This window comes from Triticum aestivum, chromosome 2A (genome assembly GCF_018294505.1).
Source record: "Triticum aestivum cultivar Chinese Spring chromosome 2A, IWGSC CS RefSeq v2.1, whole genome shotgun sequence".
Classification (NCBI taxonomy): domain Eukaryota; kingdom Viridiplantae; phylum Streptophyta; class Magnoliopsida; order Poales; family Poaceae; genus Triticum; species Triticum aestivum.
The window spans coordinates 785,743,717-785,765,168 of NC_057797.1; the positions used below are offsets into that span (position 1 = coordinate 785,743,717).

Below are 21,452 nucleotides of genomic sequence, written 5' to 3' on the forward strand. Positions count from 1 at the left end.
TAATACGATTGCAGCACCACAAGGTGCATTGCTCTCTCCCTTCTCCAGTCTACACAGAGATCAAGCAAACGTGCAGCGAGACTCGCTCAGCTACTAGATCGTGCCATCCCACGACCACGAGCATGCTCCTGTCACTCCTACAAGCGCGCCGCAGATCTCACAGACCGCGCCCCCGCCGCTAATAGAAACTATCTGAAGACAAACGAGCAAGTGTCTAACTGAACCTATACTACGTTATTTCTGAAACTGAACTTCACGACAGGTGCGGCAGGCTTAGTCAGGCAACAATGATCCTTCCCAGCGCCTTGGTGAGAATGTCAGCGAGCGGCGGCGGCGGCGGTGTGGAAGAGTTTAAAGAGGCGGAGGGGAAGGAGGAAAGAAGATGGAAAGCGAGTCCGGTAAGGAGACGGAGGAGGGGACGGAGTTGGTGTTGGATCTGGGCTCTGGGGAGGAAACTCGAGAAGATGGAAATCGAGTTATGGACGGACTCTCGCAAGAGATCGTCTCAGGGAAGGTGAAGGAATTGTATTCCGATTCCGGCCGCAACAAGGAGCTGGACAAGGAGTTGATGATTATTAAGGACAAGGAGAAGGAGAAGAAGAAGCAGGAGACGGTGGTTGATTCCGGCGAGGAGGAGAAGAAGCAGGAGATCTCGCTGATGGAGGAGATCATATCCGTGGAGAGGGAGCGCAAAGACCTGCTTGCCTCACTTACTCCCACCTTTTCTCTCTGGAAAGAGATTGATTCTCAAACAACCTGGACCATCGCCACAACTACTTTTTCTAGGGACAACAATGAGAATCCACTTGCAGACTACTTCAACCTGATCCTCCAAGCTATGGAGGACCTGGGTCATCGGATGCTTTCTACATTATATTTTCTCAACAAATCCGATGACTCCGTCTGCTCCTACAAGGCCACCGAATTGTGCAATACAGCAACCAAACTGAATATGCACATCAAGGGATTCAGCATGAAGCCGGAGCCGGAGCCGGAGCCAGAGCCAGAGCCAGAGCCAGAGGAGCAGCCGGGGCAGATCGATTTGTCGAGTCTTTTCAGAAAATATTGTCGATTTCCTGATAATTACAACAACACCTTGGCCCGGATAGATATGGAGGAGCATGAGGAGAACAAATGTGAGGATGTTCATGTGAAGAAGACCAAGGAAGAGGAGGACAAGGAGAAGGACGTATCCTCAATGGAGTATCTCAAGAAAAGGATGGACATCGAGCAACACTTTTTAGCCCAGCATCGAAAATCCTGGGAAAATGTGTGGGGCAGCTGGATTGGACGGTGCGGTGGATTTATGGATACAAGTAAGTAACTAACTTTCTGCTCGTATCTACTAGTTTTCGTAATATTTTCATGTACCACAATGCTTCCTTTTCTGTGATATTCTCTCGCTGTGATCCTCAAATGTTAGTTGCACAATTGTTGAATCCATTGGATCTTTAGGGTCGCCGTCTTGTCGCATTTACAGATATTTTGTGCCTGCCATAATAAATTTAGATTGTGCAAATGCTGAACCCATTGGATCTTTAGGCTCGCTGTCTTGTCGCATTTAAAGATGTTTTGTGCCTGCCATGATAAAACTGTCAGGTGGGTTGTGTAATACTCCCTCCGTCTCAAAATTCTTGTCTTAGATTTGTCTAGATACAGATGTACCTAATAATAAAACGTGACTTGATACATCCATATTTAGACAAATCTAAGACAATAATTTTGAGACGGAGGGAGTATTGAATAATTGACTGAAAAAAATGTTATCAATTGTAATACTGTGATACCTTGGGACTGGTTTAGTAACAGGACAGCATGGACACTTATAAGTGTCCCCCTCTGCTTGAACCTTTTTCCAGCAATCCTTGCAACTTCTGTGCCACAAGTCGTACGTGAAAATCACCTCAGTAATTCGAATCTTGAACTTACAGCGTTCTCCGTTTATGGATAAAGCAGGATTTTTTTATCGCGAATTAATTAGAAACACTTGATGCAGCATTAATATATAGTAGTGAACTCCTACATATTATACTTGTGAATCTATCAACAACCTGCTAAATTAACAAGTTCTAATTGTAGAAGATGAAACTATCCTTTCAAGCACTGTGGCAATTTTTGGAGTAGGAATATTAACGTTCCATTTGGTAGCTGACGACGATTTAAATGCAAGCAAGCAAGCCAGTGGTGTAAGACATATTAACACAGCTCACACTGATAATCAACAAAGAAGTAATAACTCCATCCTTAGTAGAGCAAAAATAACCCTCCTAAGAAATAACCTACAGTAAAGCCAACAAAGAGCGGTACCATTGGCTCTCTACAGAGCATGACCACAGCAACACGACTTCCATCTAAAATGCTGTAATATTTTTGTTCAGTTTAGAGCTGAAAACCTATATTGCTTACCTGCTGTCTGTTATGTAGACATTGTGCGTCTCCTTTTGACTGCTAGATGATGTTGCTTGCTTGTCAATAACCTCAACGGTTAGTCAAACAAACATCTGTTGGATATAAAAAAATAGCAAGCACAGGTTAGAATAAATACGATGAAAAATAATATTGCTTATCAACCTGAAAGCATAGTGGTCTTCTCAGCTCAAGCCTCCAGCAAGGAGCATTGTGAGGAAACAGAGGAAAGTTTTCTGGCTGGGGTTTGTTCACCCCTAGTCTGGTATGTAAAGCATAGCCTAAGAGGGCGATTCAAACGCCCGTGCTTTTGTCTAGCATCATATAAGCTTAAGTTTTCAACTATGTGTATGCAAAACAAAAAATGTGTTTTCTTCTTGTTATATGGAACATGACATACATAGGGTAACAACCTGACGCTCCAATACCACCAAGTAAATTTTGTAAACGTCGCTGTGTCGAAGTTTGTCACTTCCCATACTCTGCTAAACTATGAGCATCCATGTGTATAACTGCTTAGTTACATGATCCTATGAAAGTGGCCGTTCCATAACTGGCAATCAACCTAAAAAGGTAGGAGTAACAGAATTCCACAACTGGCAATTAACCTAAACTGCTTTATTTCTTTCATTCTTAACCTGTACACTATCTGCATAGTTATCTTGTTTTGAATAATAATTCAAACAACTAGTACACTACTAACAAAGTTTAGCATGCATATTAATCTCTAACTATGAGGCAAACACGCGTAACAGTACATATCCTATAGTTTTTTGTGTGTTACTTGTGTGGAGTAACTATGAGATGCAGGTTTTGTATAATATGTCTTATAATATAGTATAGAAATAATGTATATAACATGAAAATAAATAAAGCAGTTTGTTATTTGTTTGCTTACATAGGGGGTCTGTACTTTGCTTACTTTATTTTCTTATTCATATAAGAATTCTGACAGTTGACACTTATCTTTGGTGCTGCAGCCATATTGAGCCCTATGCAATTTACACACTACACACCTGGTAGCAACCCTTCCCCTGCTGCCATCACCGGCAGTACCTTGCAAATCTATTCAATCAAGATAAAGAGTATAAAAGGCTTGAACTGGCCACTCAGAGTGTATGGCGAGGTTGCTGCTCGAGACACTGTGGACCGCAACCGCAACATTCTATTTTCTCGGTCAAGGTTTGACTACCAAGAACTCAATGGAGAAGTATGTAGTGCATTCAGTTTTCTGTTCTATTTTCCTCTGTTTCTTCCTCCTGACTATGTAGCACATTATGATTAGGTGTTTCTAATAATGATGTGATGCTTGCAGGATGATTGCTTATGCTTGACTGGTCCGTCTCGTGCAATTGTTGCCTTGGACCATGTTGAGTTTGAAGTTGATCTCCATGTAGCCAATGGAGCAGAGTCTCAAACATTGATGAGCTGTAGAGGTTGTTATGGCGGTACAGATGGTTTTTTCTCTTCCTTGGCCAGCGTAACTGATGGTGATGATGGATGTACCTTGTCGTTCTCCAACAAGAGCTGTAGAGTTGAGGTAACCCTTGGCCTTTTAAGCATGGATGTCGAGTTGTGTGTTCTTGGTCTCCTGCTGCGGCGACAGATGTCATTGGTAAGACTTGCAGGCGAGTTGTGCTTCTTGATCACCGTGGTAAAGGAATGCACAGAAGACCAGACAAGCACCTTCATCTCTCAAGGAGAGTCGTTTCAGTGGAATCACATGGAACGCTGAGAGTGTCCATAGAAGCATATGGAAAATCTCGTCGCTGTATTGCTCGAGAAGGTCACATCAAATTCCCTGTTCAGCAGTGCCAAACAAGAAGGATTGAGTGTCAAGTTGGCGACTCCACGGTGGAGGTTGCTGTAGGCTGGTCGTTGCTTGTGAAGGAAAAAGCACTCTTGACCGTGATGAGGCAGTCCGGGATGGAGATGGAGATGGAGATGGATTCTGATTCTGATTCTGACTCTGGCTCCGGCTCTGGTTCCGGCCATGAGATGGACGAGAGGGATTCCAGCAAGGAGCGAGTGAGGGATGCCAGCGGCAAGGAGATTGTGCAGATGGCCAATGACTTGGTTGATGTTCTTTCCGGACACCTTGGGATGCTTAAGAGGGAGATCTCGTTCCTGAGGACAGAGGTCAAGTCCCGGGGATTGGCTGGAAACAGGGCTTGTCAAGAGCAAATCATGTCTAACCTAGGGCCCCTCGATGAAAATCTTCTCAAGAAGGTGAATTTGCCTTACCTAGGTTCCAACACTGAGGAGGTGATGGATTTTCTGCTGGTCGAAACGCAGCAGTTGCTCTACCGCTTCAACTCTCTCGCATCCATTCTACAAAAAGTCAGAATCCCCATATCTTCCGACAAGATTGATAAGCTGCGTCTCATATCCAATGCACTTGTGGGCATCTCGGAGCTTATTATCAAGAGGCACAAATCTGTTGCTGCTGACAAGCAAGATGGTGAAGATCGTTTGGACTGTGCCGGCTGGGAGGCTACATGGGGAAGCTCGACGGGAAGACATGGTTGCTTTGACGACATAAGTAAGCAAAAATAAATACTGTCATCTAGCTATCTTTTCCTCTCTTTAATTGGGCACTTTTCCTTTTTGTATATATCACTGCAAAGCAAAGTAGAACTCTTCTTATATATGCATAGATTTTAATCTGCTAATTTTATTAATAGCTCGATCTCTAACCGTCCGCAATCTCTTAATTTTGTGCTGCAGCAACATTGAGTCCTATGCAGTTTACGGCTTCCACGCCTGGAAGCTTCCCATCCTCGTCCGTGGCTGGTCCTGCCTTGGAGATCTACTCAATCAAGCTCATTAATCTGAATCCTAATCTGAGTTGGCCCATTGATGTCTATGGCGTGGTCGCTGCACGGGATGATTTTGACCACAACCTCAACATTCTCTTCTGCCGGTCAAGTGCAGACTGCCAAAGAATTAACCAAGAGGTTTGTATAATGTCTATCTTCTCGTCTAATTGTTATAAAGGATTATGTGTAGAGCATTTGTTGTGTGACAAAGGATTAAGTTATAATTGTTGCGTTATGTTTGTAGTTTAAACTGAGTTGTTTGGTTACTTACATACCTTGGAATTGTTTTGTGTAATCAGATTCGTTTAAGGTTCAAACTAGTCGGTATCAGCTTTAGGCAAGTTATGCAGGCCAGGGAGTATGTACTGACCTGCACTGTTGAAAATTTTCTGCCATGTTTAGTAAGCATAGAGAAAATCAGCAAGGAAAGCAATTAAAGTAGTCTTGCACTTGCCGAGGCTGTTTCTGGATGATAGCAGGGCACATGCCACTGTTATGTTTATTTCTGTATATGCGGCACATGGGCAAAGGCCGAGCGAATATGGCTGACATTGGCCGCCTGATTGGGTGGCTGTGTGATTGACGGAGGGTAGAGATATGCAAAGGTTGTAAAATCGACTATGGATATTGACCTGCTGTTTCTTTGGGTGTAAAAGCAGAAGGTGTCGATTCTAAATCCAAATTCAAAACCTGTGTATTATAGTGGTACAGTTTATTAGGATCTGTTTGCGAACGGAGTATTTTTTTTCCAGATTTTGGCCATGTAATATCTGTTAGTCTATGTCTAGTTAAACTAGTTGAACTGAATTGTTATTTTGCATCATGTGTGTGACTGATGTTGATGAACATGGCGCTTGCAGGACCCTTTTTTGCACTTGATTGGCCCGTCTCGTGCAATTGTAGCTGAAGAACCTGTGATGTTTCAAATTGAACTGAAATTGAAGTATGGAGCAAATTTCAAAGATACAGCATTGTTGACTTCCAACCAAAGTTATCGCTCCATCATGCCATATGATACCATGCAGATCTATAACCGCTGTTGTACAGCAGAGATAAGCCTCGGGCGAGTTGATCCAGCAATCCAGGCCACAATTGTAGGTGTTTGTGTGACTAAAGGGGAGTGGCCTTTTAAGTATGGATGTAAAGTTTCTTGCTTCTTTTCTCCTGCTGATGCAACGGAGGGATGCGAGGCAGAAGTCGTTTTGCTTGACCGCCGTGCTAAAAGGATGCGTGCGGGATCAGATGGGTATCTTTCTTTGTCAAGAAATGTCGTGTCAGTGGGATTGCAGGGCACACTCCGAGTCGTCACAGAAGCATACTCAGAGTCTGGACTCAATATTGTTCGAAAATATCACGCTGAATTTCCTATCCAGCAGTGTCAGATAGATAGTTGTGAGTGCTCAGTTGACGGCTCCACATTGAAGATAGTTGTTGCTTGGTCTCGCCTTGCCATTGACAAGGATGATCTTGTAAACGATGGTTATTGAAGGTGCGTCGACCTAGCTTGTTGCTGCTGCTAGTTAGTTTGTCAAATCTCATGTAGCAGCTCTTGTTCTTGCATATATACTATATTAATTTGAGCATGTAGTTAGTTGTCAACCTGTGCACAAAAAGGAACCTCTTGTTAGGCTCCATTTATCTTTTCTCTCATGCCTGCCATTTGGTCTTGTAGGAGGAACTGAGGATGCACAAAGGAACAATGGAGCTGGTGGTTAGTTAATTCCTTAGTTTAGAATGGAGCTGGTGGTGGCATGAAGGCGTGGTTCCTTAGTTTGGAATGTTGAATCGTGATGATGTCTAGTTAGAAAGACGAGAATTATCATGCTACTGCTGATGACTAAAAAACTTTGTCCATGGTTTGATTCTGTGGGTTGAGAGCTAGTGTAATTTGGTTGGCTTCCTCGACATTATGCCTGTGAATTTTTTGTGCCTGAGAAAATTGATGTTCTTGCCTCACCAGGCCAGAATATGCCTGTGAATTTTTTGTGCCTGAGAAGGGTTGGTGGGTCTGGCCTGGTGGACTCTAAGCTTGTCGTTATTTTCTCCCACATCCGCCTCTGTTTTATCTTCAGGCTGATGCACCAGGAGTCCAAAATGGATAACCGTGCTGCCTCATGCTCCATCCAGGCTAACTACTTGCTCCTATTCTCCAGGCCTCACGACATGCACCAAACATGAACGAGGCAACGACCAATGGCCCATAATCTTGCTATGTTCTCAGGCCTACTACAAGTAAAAAAATAATGATAAAAACTAGGCACTTCTTGAGATTGAAAAACAAAAAAATGTCTCAACTTTGTGAAATAATTTTCAACAAAACAAATATATAAATGCACGAACCTCATCAGCGACTTTGTTCATCTTATTACCTGTATATATATATGTATGTATGTATGTATGTTAGGCTCAATCTTGCAGAGCCTACTCACCCGTAGCAACATGAACAATAATCATCATGCATTACATGCATACATCACATCACATACAATGCCTAGCCTGCTCTGCTAATTTAAGAACAAATTTGACAGTAACTATATCATCTCATTATGCTATGCTATGCTACACAAACGCAGTGTCTATATCAATGGATGCACGGTTCATCCAGATCCCCCTTTTTTTAGCTCCGATCAACTCCAAGAAGTATTTGGTCGCCACATGGTCTTCTGGACAAACGACAGCCGGACCTCCCAGTGCAGCGACTTGACGATTGACTCCACCTCGCGTATTGTTTCCATATCGTCCCTGACGATCAGCCTCACTACCCGGTCCACCTCCACAATCACACCCAACAGTTCACACCTACAGCAACATCATTCATCACTCGAGTCAGACTTCTACTCTTGTTCTATCAACAACCATAACAACATGTTTTTTTCATGCATAAATTTAGCAGGTTAAACATCCATCATTTGATCAGTCATGGTGGCTTTCATGCCATGTCGGTTTCCCTAGTGAAAAGACCATTACCTCTTGTTAATCTTCGAGAAGAGATGGTTCGCGTAGAAAAGATCGTAGCTTCTCGGGTACTCCCTCCGTTCCAAAATAGATGACCCAACTTTGTACTAAAGTTAGTATAAAGTTAAGTCATCTAATTTGGAACGGAGGGAGTAGGTGCTAAACAAGTCGTACCAGTCATGGTAGAGTCCAAACAGCCCGCACTACTCGTATATGATTAGGAGCGTGTGAGGTGGGAGTCGATTGGAACTACATTCATGACCCACACCTTCATGTCCTGCAAAGCTGCTGCAAACCTACAACAGGAAGGGGATGGCACGGATTAATATCACGTAGTGCATTTTCCTGCTCCAAGACTTGCAAACAACAGTTGATGTCAATGCTGCTAAACATAAATTGCAGTGGAAGAAAACTGCAGACTGGATGGTACAAGTATTCCTTTACGGTGAAGTCCGGAAAGGTGTACGTTTGCCCCCCCCCCCCCCCCCCCGCGTCGTCCGCTCTCGGGCGACCCGGGGGCGAAACCCTAGGCGCCGCCGGTCCCCCGCCTCCCCTTCTCCTCCCTCCCCGCCGCCGCCGGCAGCCGTCGTCGGGCTTGCCCGCGCGGCGGTAGGCGGCGGCGGGGGCTTCCTCGCGCACCTGCCTCGACCTCTGGAGAGCCCGCCCCCCACCCCGCATCGGGCGCCGCCGCCCGCTTTCCCTGGTGGCCGCCGAGGCCGGCCCGCTGTGGCGGCTGCCGCCGGCGTTGTCGCCCTGCGTCTATCGCCGGGGACGGCTCTGCCCATCAGATCCGGTCGCCTTGCTCGATCTGGCGGCTGGTGGGCCGCAGTTTGCCGGATCCGCCAGATCTGGCCGGCGTGGCCTTGCCTCGGCCCGGCTTGGATGATCGCGGTGTGGTGCTCCCTGGTGGCGGTGGTGTGGGTCGTTCTTCATGTTTCGACAGGATGTGTGCGGTGGATGGATGCCGGGGCGGCGGCCTCGGGCGGTGTGGACGGCGTTGCCTCTTCGGCGGGCGACGGTCGTGGGTGCTGGTGGTCCGCGACTTCGGCCGTGCGGGCGGCGAGGTCTCGGTGGACGTCTACTACAGTGGGCTGGGGTGCCCCGTCACCCGGCGTGCCTGCTGCGATGAAGTCCAACGCTTTCTCCGGCTGCGTGCGCTCCACTGGCCAGTCTTTGGCTGGGTGGATGGGATGGGGGCCGGACCGGGGGAAACCCTTGGCCGTCGGCGGAGGCCACGACAATGGCGGCGTCTTTGCTGGGCGTCGGTCCCCTTCTTGGAGGCCTTGTCGAGGTCCTTTCCCGTCCTTCACCGTGATCTTCCTTTGGGCGAAAGCTCTAGTTCCCCTTGCGGGCGACGGCGTCGTACCCTCGTCACGCTCCTTCTTGAAGGCGTCGCCTGGGGTCCTCGGAAGCATGGTGGGTGCTTTGCGGTGCGTGTGAGGTGTTTGGCGGCGGCATTGTGTGCAGCGTTTCACCTATTCTCCGCCGGTCTTCGTCCTGTGGTAGTGCTCCTTCTGCTTGGAGATGGACTAGCGTAGATGGTGGTCGTCGTTTGGTGCCTTGATGGCGTCGATGGCGGAGGATCCTACCAAGGTTGGCACCTCAATCTGCTCTGAAGATGGACTAGTGGAAGATGGCGGCGACGACACATGTGAGTGCGTCAGACCGGATTGTGCCCCGAACCCGGTATGTGGCTCGGTCGGGGCCTCCGGCTTTAGATGTTAGGCTTAGGTGAGAGGTCTGGGTATTTGGTCCAGCTTGCACCCCCTTCATCATATGGATAGGAGTAGTGGCAGATGTTGCCAAGATGGCGGATTCAGGCATATTGTTGTACTACTTTGTAAGGTCCTCGAGAATAATCAATAAAATGGCCGTATGCATCTCCCAGATGCAGAGGCCGGGGGTCATCCTCCTTTTCTAAAAAAAAAGAAAAAGTATTCCTTTACGGTGCTAAAAAGGAACAATGATGACATTTCTGACAGCAGACGAATCAATGTCCAGGCCTTCCATATAAGAATTGCTTATCAACCGCTTCCAGTGCTCATACTCCGCTTGAAAATCCTCCTCAGGGGCAGGTTTTCCATATACTCCAGTCTCAGACCTTTCCAGCCAGTAAGGAGGTCTTTCCACCCTCAAAGGCCACCATTCCTCCCGCCACCAACGTAAACCACGGACGCCGGGGTCTGCGGGAAATTTATGCGTACAAGACTGCAATGAAACATTCCTCAAGGGCAATAAGAGAATATATGAACCTAAAATTAGGTACAAGATTCAGTGACCAGCATTAAAGATATAACGTGTTGAGAATGAGAACACTCACCAGGCAGCATCAAGATTATCACAAGAGATCTCCACCCAGCGGAGGCCGGGTTTGCAGCACACCCTTCTGTCATAGAAGCGGTTGTCCATTGGTTTCTGAAAAATCGACACACCTACTCAATTTATCCCTATCCTTTACTTTATTGAGTAGTTTCCAGTACATTGACCAGACATTACTGGTAAAGTGCAAAACAAAATAGATAGATATTAGATAACTAATTTACCATTTCATCACAACAGTCAAGTTGACATAGCATTTGGTAGCAACAATGGTATGTCCACAATGTAAAAAACAAAAAAACAATTTACCTTCCCATATCTTGACATCTTGGCAGTTTCTGGTATACAGGAGTAGCCGACCACAGAAAGTAACCACCAGGCCGTAACAGTGTGTTCAATTCTAGCAAGAGCTTACCAACACTGATAAATTCAGACAACAGCAACATAGAGGAATGATATTGTACAAGAGGAGGCTTGTTGTAAAAGAAAGAAAGTACCTTCCATATGGCATGGTACTCTACAGCGTGCATCAAAGACCCTGCTGGGAAATGGGAGCCTTTCGTACCCATCAAAGACCGCTGATATAGCAGCAGGGATTCCTCTCTCGACGGCAAACTGCACCTGAGCTTCAAGCTCATCTTTAGGCTTAGGTGCAAACGACATCGTAAGCACATCTACTCCTCTCAAACAGATATCCTCCAAAGCTAGCAACTCGACAGTCAACGTCTAAAACCACACGGCTCTGTTTTCCCCATGCCACATCTTTCTTTGCCTCTCCTTTTCTAAAAAAAAAACATCTTTCTTTGCCTGTGTGGTAGCATCAGACATGCCAAACAGAGTTTTAAGTTCTAACTACATTGAATTCCTACTAAATCCAATGCATTATCCTTTTTTCACAAGGAAAGAGTAATCCTATTATGCATGACTAGAGTAACTTATTGTGTATAAACTGCTGCAATAATTATTTCACGATGCAAAGGCTGTCAACTTCTGAATGATACTCTAAGGAATGGTAGCATGTTATGGCGCTGCTAGAAGGAGGGAGCGAGAGGGCCGGCCGGGGCCCACGGCCGGGCAAGAGGGAAGGGATTTCCTTCTTAATTCTTGCTTGATTAGATTGATACATCTCCTCTCTTTATATAGAGAGGTTTACTTGACTCCCAAGCAAGGCTTGCTTGACCCCTAAGCAAGCGACCCTTATCTCTAATTAACCCTAAGACTAACGGGCCCATTAGGCCCATTACGTACTCTAACACTACACCCCACCTGGACATGCAGCTTGTTCTCGAGCTGCAGCCTAACCAACTTATAACCATGACTCGACGCAACACAAACCTAACACCTAAAAATAAGCCTTTTACATCTCGGCTTGTTTTATTACTCTCAACCTGAAATAGACTGGGAAACTTTATTTTGGACGTGCACATGTACAACCACCTGGATCCCATGGACACCATCTCGACAAAAGGAGTGTGTGTGTATGGCCACCTGAAAGTGGTCGCAAGAGCAACCAGCAGAGGCACCCTCGCGGCGTCCGGCGGCGGAATGCGGTGGTGCTACGTCGTGCACTCTTGTCGGTGACACCATGCCTTCTCCCCGCCGGACGGCTGTTGGTCTGCACCGCACAGAGAAGATTGGAGGGCTGTTGATGGAGAATGGCGAGGAGAGGTGCACCCCCCCAACCACCGATGTCGCAGACTTTGAGGTCGCTTTCCATGGGGAAAACAACAAGCCCAAGATCCCCGATGCAGCGGATGAGATCGAGGTCCTTTGCGCAGCGAAGCGCAACTGGGAGGAGCGGCAGCGGCAGACCACGCATCTCCCGCACACGCCAACGCCCTAGGAGGCCGCGCGCAGCAGCCTGCAGCCTCGCTGTCGCCGACACGTGGCGGGTAGTGATCCAAGCCGGAAGTGGTGACGGTGACGGCGGGAACTTGATCTGCCGGATGGGGACGCCCTGGGGAAGCGGTGATGGCGACGGCGGGAACTTGATCTGGTGGATCGGGACTCCCGCCGGCGCGGTCGATGCGGGGCTGGAGCTGACCGGCGATGGCTGCGGCTGCTGCGGCGGAGCGCCAGGCGTGGCGGAGGCTGCCAGGAGCGGCGGCTGACACTGCAGCCAGGGCAGGGCGGTGGTGGCGATGGATGGCAACTGCAGCCGCGCGGCGGAGGCCGCCTGGTGCGGCGGCTGCCATGGCAGCCACGGCGGCGCGGTGGCGGCGATGGGCGGCGCAGCCGGGTGCGGCCTGTAGGACCCGGCCAAGAACAGGCGGATCTCCTGGACCGCCTGGGTTAGGTCTCACAGCGCCCCGGACACCGCCTCCAGGGTGAGGATGGCGGGGGCGGGCGCGGCGGAGGATCCCGACGCAAGCAGGAGCGGGGCGAGGGTTGTGGTGGTCGCTAGAGGCGACCAGGTGACCAGCAGCGGAAGAGACGGGTTGGGCGGCGGTGAAGACATGATCGAACCGAAGCTAGCTGATATCAAATTGTTATGGCGCTGTTAGAAGGAGGGAGCGAGAGAGCCGGCTGGGGGCCTTTTTGCCCACGGCCGGGCAAGAGGGAAGTGATTTCCTTCTTAATTCTTGCTTGATTAGATTGATACATCTCCTCTCTTTATATAGAGAGGTTTACTTGACTCCCAAGCAAGGCTTACTTGACCCCTAAGCAAGCGACCTTATCTCTAATTAACCCTAAGACTAACGGGCCCATTAGGCCCATTACGTACTCTAACATAGCATGTCTGAGTGTAACCTCCTGAATGAAATCAATGTAATGCTTGAACTGAGTTCTGCCTCCCGGAAAGACGAGGTGCTCCCCGGAGACATTAAACCAGTTCTGGTGCCAGCTTGGTATGAGGAACATTGCTATACCATATCTGCAGCAACAAAACCTCTGTTATTCAGGTAAACAAACCGAAACCATGTCTGAAGATAACTCAACTCAAGCATCAACACAGATAATTCAGTTCAGTGTCCACCTAGAAAGAACCTGGCATCTGCTCTTCGGCCACCTTATCAGACTCCGGTAACCCGGTCGGCGGCAGGGGGACAAGGCAGGTCGGAGCCTCGGAGGCTCCTCAGGGCAATGCCTCTCCCGGTGCTCGTGCTTGTCGCCCCGGATGTAATCGGCTCCGGCCTCAACGTCGCAGAGCTTCCCTTTTCATTAAAAAAACCCATAGAAATCGAGTTAGGGAAGGGGACCGAGAGGGATTCCATCAAGGAGCCGGAGATTGAGAGGGATTCTGATTATGAGTCTGGCGATGAGGATTCGGGGTCCCTCATAAGTAACAATGAAGTTCCTACTAGGAGCTACTTTCATCAGATGGGTTTGCAGTAGATGGTCAGGAAGGAAAAGTGTGCAAGTTGCTAAAGTCTTTGTATGGACTCAAGCAAGCACCCAAACAGTGGCATGAGAAGTTTGAAATAAATGTGTATACTATTGCCATTGTGGGGGTGAGGAAGTTATCCTTTGCTTATATGTTGATGACAATACTGATTTTCGGATTAATGTTATTAAGGAGGTCAAGGATTTCTTATCTCGTTGTTTTGAGATAAAGGATTTAGGAGTGGCTGATGTCATTCTGAACATCAAGTTGTTGAGAAACGATGATGATTGGATTACATCGCTTCAATCTCACTATGTGGAAAAGATCTTGAGTCGCTTTGGCTACAACGACTACAAGCCCTCTCCAACACCATATGATGCTAGCGTGTTGCTTCGAAAGAATCGAAGAATTGCTAGAGATCAACTGAAATATTCTCAGATTATTGGCTCGCTTATGTACTTAGTTAGTGCCACAAGACCTAACATCTCTTTTGCCGTTAGCAAATTTCAAAACCAGGAGGTGTGCATTGGAAAGCTCTACAGAGAGTTATGTGTTACTTCCTCTGTTCCAAAATAGATGACCCAACTTTATACTAACTTTAGTACAAAGTTGGGTCATCTATTTTGGAACGGAGGGAGTACTTCAAAAGCACTGTGAGTTTACGATGAGCTGTACCGTTCTGCGTGTGCAACTTCTTTATATGTGTGTGTGCGTGCATTTTTGTTGAACTGGATGCTGCTTCTACTCTTGTTAAATTATCATGCTTGTCATTTTGGATTGTAAGGAAAATAAAAAAGGAGCCATAAGCAGTGGTTATGCACTTGTTTTTATTACCAACAATATGTAAACATGTAGTGTGTGTTACATGCTAATGTGTTTAATTTCTGATATGTTGATCATGTCCCTCCCTGTACTAGATTATTAGCTTAATTTGCATGCTTAGCTGCTAGGCATCTCCTCTGCTTGATAAACGTTTCTTGTACTATCTATGGAAGACTAAATAGCTCAACTCTAAACTTTGAATAAATAAATAGCTGATCCTGTTACTTCATTCCTCAGAGCTATGAGTGATGATGGGCACCCTGCTGCTTTGTTTTGCTGTGGGTGACTGATAGTTCTTCTTCTCCGAATGGAACTATATACATTCATAAGTGGTCTGAACACTTCCTTTCTTCATGTGGTCAACACCTTACCATAGCTGCCTGAATAAAACTCTTGAAAGATCATTCATTTACATGGTTTGTTTTACTCTCTACCGTTCATTGATATTGCTGATTAATTCTGTTCTCTCTGTTTTGCCCAAGGCCTCGGAACAACAAACACAAGGGAAGAGGCTCAATGGTAAAGAGGGGGCAGAGAGCTATCTGCGAGGCCTACAGCGGCAGCAACCAGCGGCGTTTGGGTAATGATAGCCAGTTCCTGTTAAAGTTTCCTTGCACAAATCGATTGATTTGCTGGTTATTCTGACCTCAACTGAATCACATTTGATTGGTTGTTTTACTTCTGTGATCACGTCACTGTTTTTGAGTCGAATGACTAGTCGACGAGTCAAAAAAAAAGTCACACTCAACAACGTGTCGACAAGTCGACGAGTCGCGACTAGTCGCAACTGTAGGGTCGACTATTCAAGCGTCACGACCCCAGAACGACTCGTCGACTTGAAAACCTTGGATCACATCAACTTCAACATTGTCTGGGACAAATCGTCCGTCTCCTCTCTCTATTCGGTTCCGTGTGCTTCGGTTATTTGTGTGCAATGTCCTTTCTACTTGAAGGGATTTTGTTACCTTAATCTTATGTTAATGATGAAACTGAATGTTCTGTTTGAGCTTAATCTTTAGTTGAATCCGTGCTTCAGCTATATTGAGAGCCAGTGATATCATACACTAATCGTTCTGGAACTAACTGTTGTGTTTATATTGAAAATTTTATCAACCAGCCAGCCTATCATTTTTCTTCTTCGGAACCAACAAAAGTTGGTACATTTTGGAGGTGAACCAAATATTCATAGATTTTGTATTTCCATTGCCAATATGGCTTCTCTTTCGGCTTGAAATTGTTTACAATCCTGCATGTTGCTATCATCATTGATGCTAATGTGATGAATATCTTTCCCACTTACAGCGATTCATAACCAAGTTTATGCACCGTTGTGTTTTGCATGTTGTTTTTAGTTAACCACTTTTGTCTAGATTGTCTTAGGCCGGCATTTCCTCGGGTCTCTTGGTAGCTTTGGTATTACGATGCAGCCACTTTTCGGCCTTAGTATACAATCTGTGTATTATGTGTTGTTCATTCAGAAGTAACTTTGCATGGCTAATGTGATGAAGGAACTATCCAACAGTTTTGCGCAGCCGCAGGTGCTGGACAGGAGCAGCGAAGCGTGTTTGACGGCATGCTGGATCTGCTCCTGGTCCACATGAGAAGGCCGCCAAGAACGTCCACACCAAGTTATACCTCCTTCCCCACCTCCCCTGCTCCACGATATTTGTGCTTGTGGTGAGGTGCTTGCTGGAGATAAGATTTTCGTCGGTTGCATTGCTCCAGCTTAGCTCCAGGAAGGAGATGTGTTGTGCTGGCTGTTTGATGACATTCTAGTTGGTGGTTCTTGATGCTGTAGAAATTTGTCCTCTTATATTTTTAATTTGTGTTTATTGGGGTCAGCTTATAGTAGCAGCAGCAGTATGGTTGCAACACACTTTAGTAAAGGTAGGTTGCTTGGTTTGTGGTGATGATGCATCGAGTATATATATGACTCTGTTGCTGGTGACCTCGAGATGAACAAGTACTTGGAACCAAGCATAATTGTGGATGAATATGTAATCGATAGTTTGTAAGTAATCCAAATAAGGTGGGGTTGCTCCTGTTTAGAAGCATGTTTTTGTTCCTTACTCATGTCTGTCCCTTGGACTTCGGAGCCATGTTCTTGCGTGTCATGAGTTTGGTTACCGTGGTAGAAAGATACTAGAGCGTGATGAATTTTCAACACCCCTGTTGGTTGTGGGTGGGTTGTAGGAAGGGCAAGCAAAAGGAGAATGTGAACAACGTGATGATGTTTCACCAGGCCACCTATGACAAGCTGCTCAGTGAGGTAACACTTATTCTTGGTTGGCTTTTGCTGGTAAGACATTATCCATTAGCATTTCCTTGTAATGCAGTGAATGGGATGTAAATATCCGAAGAGACAAGTATGCATCTTGGACACTTACTGGCATATGTTACCGTTGCTGAGAATGAAGCTATCAAAAGGGAGGGTTACAAATTGATGCTGCAGGTATGTGTGCAAGCAGTTCACTTTGACTCGTCTATTGGTTTGTGCTGCAAAGTATGTAGAACTGAACTAGTTTATTCCGAATTGATGTGAACTGTTTCATGATTGACCCAAAGGAAAGAAATGTGGTTTGCTAAGTGAAAATCTGTAGCAGCGGCTAGTTTGTTGATTTGCCTGTGCACTGAGGCAGAATTGTTTAGGTTTCTCGAGGTTGAGCTGCATGGAGCTGTCAGTGATTTTGCTATAAAATGCAGTGCAAAGTGTTGCTATATGCACTTGTGCTGGTCATTTTCCTATCATTATTTTTTAGAGATTGAGGAGTGGTGGGTAGAATGCACTGCATGCATAGTTACATCCTATGCAGAGTTGATTAAATGTTGCTTTGTTCATTGATTAATCTTGTTGTCTCTGCCCAGGGAGGGGGCTAATTTGATGATGGTTAGGACGGCAACGAAATCTCGTATGCTGGAGATGGACTCGCTGTCGCCACGGAAGGTTGTATTTGATCTTGTGGAGGGCTCCGGGTGGGAATACTGATGGGTGGAGCTTTGTCGGTGTCTTATATTATTGCAGTATAGAGCCTGTATATCGGTGCTTGTCGTTTGGGTTGCTGTAGAATTTATGTGATGTTGTTGTGGAGAGTGCTACTCGTCCTAGGTTTTCCTTGTTTTGTATCAACACTGGTGCTGCCACGCGGCAAGGTCCTGCTTCTTTGAGGAGTACTGTATACAGGAGAGGTGCATTTCGGGATTGAGGAAAGATATGCTTGTTGCAGTTGTGTTTCATGTATCAGGCTAATGTAAATTTTGAAGTTTATTATCAGCACTTGACTTGTTTAAGAAAAATGTAAAATCAAGCAGTCAGTTTGTTTGTTTACAAAGAGAGAGAGAGAGAGAGAGAGAGAGAGAGAGAGAGAGAGAGAGAGTTGATGTGTAATGGTACATCTCTCATTCCCCTGTCTTGATACTTGTGGTTGATTAATATGCTAAGAAATTCTTGGCTTAAATATAAAAATGGAGGGAGCATTGTGCTCCCAGTGATTCCTTTGCGTGAAAAATGATACCGAAGGGATGGGTTTGGTTCTGTGTGTTTGTGGTGATTGTCTTGGGCAAAATCTTGTTAATCCTTTGGGTAAAATCGTTGTGAATAACAATTGGATAACTTTCCAATCGGGCGGGAATAATGTGGAAGTAAAATCAAAACTGAAGTCAAACTAGGTCCAAATTCCTTTGAATAATTTTATTATGTGACTTGTGTGGACCCTTCCAACGCTGCATAAAATATTTCACGGATTCTGAATTCATATTCAATTAATTATGGATATAAACACAATTCAAATACAATTCCCAAAAATGATCGTTTTAAATGTTGAAATTTTTGTTTTGACTAATAACCCTTTCAGTTTTGAAAAATTTCATTGAATAGGCAATTTTTTTAGTTTTATCCCTTTATTTGAATTTTGAGGACTTGAATGTCCTTCATTCAATTTTACTGAATTTTGAACATGATGCACGGATGACTCTGGTGCAAATATTTATTCTAGGTACGTGATACGGAAACCTTGAGGGATGAAAAAAGGCCGGAATATATAATGATAATAGGAATATATAATAAGAAAACTCGCATATTTATCGGCCGATTAAGAGTCGTTCTAAAAAAAGCTTTCCAGTGGGCCGGTGGTAGTGGCTGAGTGTGAGACCCCGGGCCCGGCCAGGGGTATGTAAAACTGCCACTACCAGCAAGAGATGGAGGGGGATTCCGGCAAGAAGACGGAGAGCGAGTCCGGGAAGGGGACGGAGATGGAGGGGGGACTCGGCAAGGAGACGGAGGAGAGCGAGTCCGGGAAGGGAACGAAGAAGAGGATTCTCAAGAGGAAACTCTTGGATACCCAGCAGCAAGTCTTGACGGACGAGCGACTTTTCCTCAGGGAGATGGGCAAGTCCCGGCAGGAGATTATTAGGTATCCCGATTCCGATTCTGGCGATGAGATGGGCAGATATTCGGGGTCCCTCATAAGTATGGAGCCCCAATTGGGAATCAGCAAGGGGACGGGGACGGGGACGGTGAGGGATTCCAGCAAAGAGCCGGCGAGAGACGTCGGCGGCATGGAGATTGGTCACGATCACGACGACTCGGTTGTTGCTCTTTCTAGCCACCTTGAGATGCTTAGGAGGGAGATCTCGTTTCTGATGAGAGAGGTCACGTCCAGGGGGTTGTTGCCTGCTGGAAACAACAAGGTTTCTCAAGAGCAGATTTCCAACTTGTCCGTCCAGTTCAAGGAGATGCGCACGCAACAAGTCAAGGAGGTGAATTTGCCTTACCTAGGTTGCAAGACTGAGGAGGAGGTAATGGATTTTCTCTTGGTCGAGACGCAGCAGCTGCTCTTCCGCTTCACCTCTCTCGCATCCACTCTAAAAACATTCAGAGTCCCCATCTCACCGGACAAGGTTGAAAAGCTGCGCCACATATCCACTGCGCTTGTGGGCATATCGGAGCTTATAAAGAGCCACAAATCTGCTGCTCAAAAGGACGTTGAAGATTGTTTGGACCGTGACGGCTGGGAGGCTACGTGGGGCAGCCGGACCGGAAGAAACGGTGGATTTGATGACATAAGTAAGCCAATTTTTTTTATGTTTTCTACTCTCTTTACTTGGGCCTCGGTTAATAAATGCAACTCTATTTTTGTATATCACTGTAAAAAAATTTGTTCTTTTATACGCATAGATTTTTATTTGCTAAATCTAGTAGCATAATTTCTAACAGTCCGCAATCATTTTACTTTGTGCTGCAGCAACATTGAGTTCTATGCACTTCACGGCCTCCACGCCCGAGAACTTCCGGTTCCCTTCCGTAGCTGGCCCTGCCTTGCTAGTATACTCGATCAAACTGGTTGATCTCAATCCTAATCTGAGCTGGCCTCTTGATGTCTACGGCGTGGTCGCCGCACGGGACGATCTTGACCACAACCGCAACATTCTCTTCTGCCGGTCAGGGGAAAACTGCCAAAGAATTAAGCAAGAGGTATGTATAATGTCTATTTTCTCGTCTAATTTTTGACTAGTCTGTTTGTTCAAGTGTACGGTAGCCAGTGTTCAAGAAAGCACACTATAAACACAAAGCAGAGGCTGCTGGTTGTAAATCTAAATTATAAACTGTGTATTATAGCAGCAGAGATTATTAGGATCTGTTTGGGAACTCTTTCCTTCATATTCTGGCCAGATTATGGCCATGTGATCTCTCTGTTAGGCTATGATCTGTTTGGAACTCTTTCCTTCATATTCTGGTCAGATTATGGCCATGTGGTCTCTCTGCTAGGCTGTGTCTAGTTAAACTGAACTGTATTTTAGCTGTTATTTTGCTTGATGTGTGTCACTGACAATGATGCTTGACAATGATGAAAATTATGCGTGCAGGACCCCTTTTTGCACTTGACTGGCCCATCTCGTGCAATTGTGGCTGACGAGCCTGTTTTCTTTCAAATTGAATTAAAATTGAAATATGGAGCACAGTTCAAAGATACAGCATTGTTCACTGCCTATCAAAGGTACCGCCCCATGAAGCGGTATGACATCATGCTGATCAATAGCCGCTGTTGTACAGCAGAGATAAGTCTTGAGCGATTTGCTCCATCAATCCAGGCCACAATTGTTGGTGTTCGTGTGGTTGAAGGGGAGTCTTTTAACTATGGATGCAAAGTTTCTTGCTTCTTTTTTCCTGTTGAAGCAATGTTGGGAAGCACCGTGGAAGTTGTTTTGCTTGACTGCAGTGGTGAAAGGATGCATGCTGGATTAGATGGGTATCTTCCTTTGACAAGAAATGTGATGTCAGTGGGATTGCAGGGCACACTCCGAGTTGTCATAGGAGCATACTCAAAGTCCAAACCCAGTATCTCTCGAATAAATCACGTTGACTTTCCTGTCCAGCAGTGTCAAACAACTATGCTTAAGTGTCATGTTGGCGGCTCCAAAGTGGAGATAGTTGTCGCTTGGTCTCGTCTTGTCATGGACAATCATAATCTTGTACTCGACGGCTATTGAAGGTGTGTGGAGTGGCAGTGACTTAGTCTTTTACCTCGATTTGTGAGCTTAGCTTAGACTTGATTAATAGAGTGTGCCATTTTTATGTTGCTTAATATGCATTTTTAATGTGCAGGTCCTAGCGGGTGATCTAATGGAGGAAAGGTATGCTATTAATTTGGTCCATTTTCTATCGTGACAGATGGAAAACTAATGAGCCGATCCATTTTCTTCCAATTCTGACCCTTCTACCGTGTGTTCCTCGCCGCCAACTGTTCGTTGTCTAGCCCTAAAAAAAAATGTCTGTTGGCTCATAATTCGGAACAGGGCACGGATTTGAT

The 21,452-nt window shown here is 45.9% G+C and overlaps 1 protein-coding gene and 2 pseudogenes across 1 annotated transcript; 2 read left to right on the forward strand and 1 right to left on the reverse strand.

Moving 5' to 3' along the window:
- Window positions 1-382: 382 nt before the first annotated feature.
- Window positions 383-7,067, forward strand: LOC123038329 (uncharacterized; annotated as a pseudogene).
- Window positions 7,068-7,764: 697 nt separating this feature from the next.
- LOC123191240 (probable methyltransferase PMT26) lies at window positions 7,765-11,260 on the reverse strand (annotated as a pseudogene).
- Window positions 11,261-18,840: 7,580 nt separating this feature from the next.
- Window positions 18,841-21,169, forward strand: LOC123038330 (uncharacterized). The gene is made up of 3 exons (XM_044462174.1): window positions 18,841-19,708; window positions 19,887-20,116; window positions 20,509-21,169. The coding sequence occupies exons 1-3, from the start codon at window positions 18,841-18,843 to the stop codon at window positions 21,130-21,132; spliced, it is 1,722 nt and encodes a 573-aa protein (XP_044318109.1). The 3' UTR covers window positions 21,133-21,169.
- The last annotated feature ends 283 nt before the right edge of the window (window positions 21,170-21,452 follow it).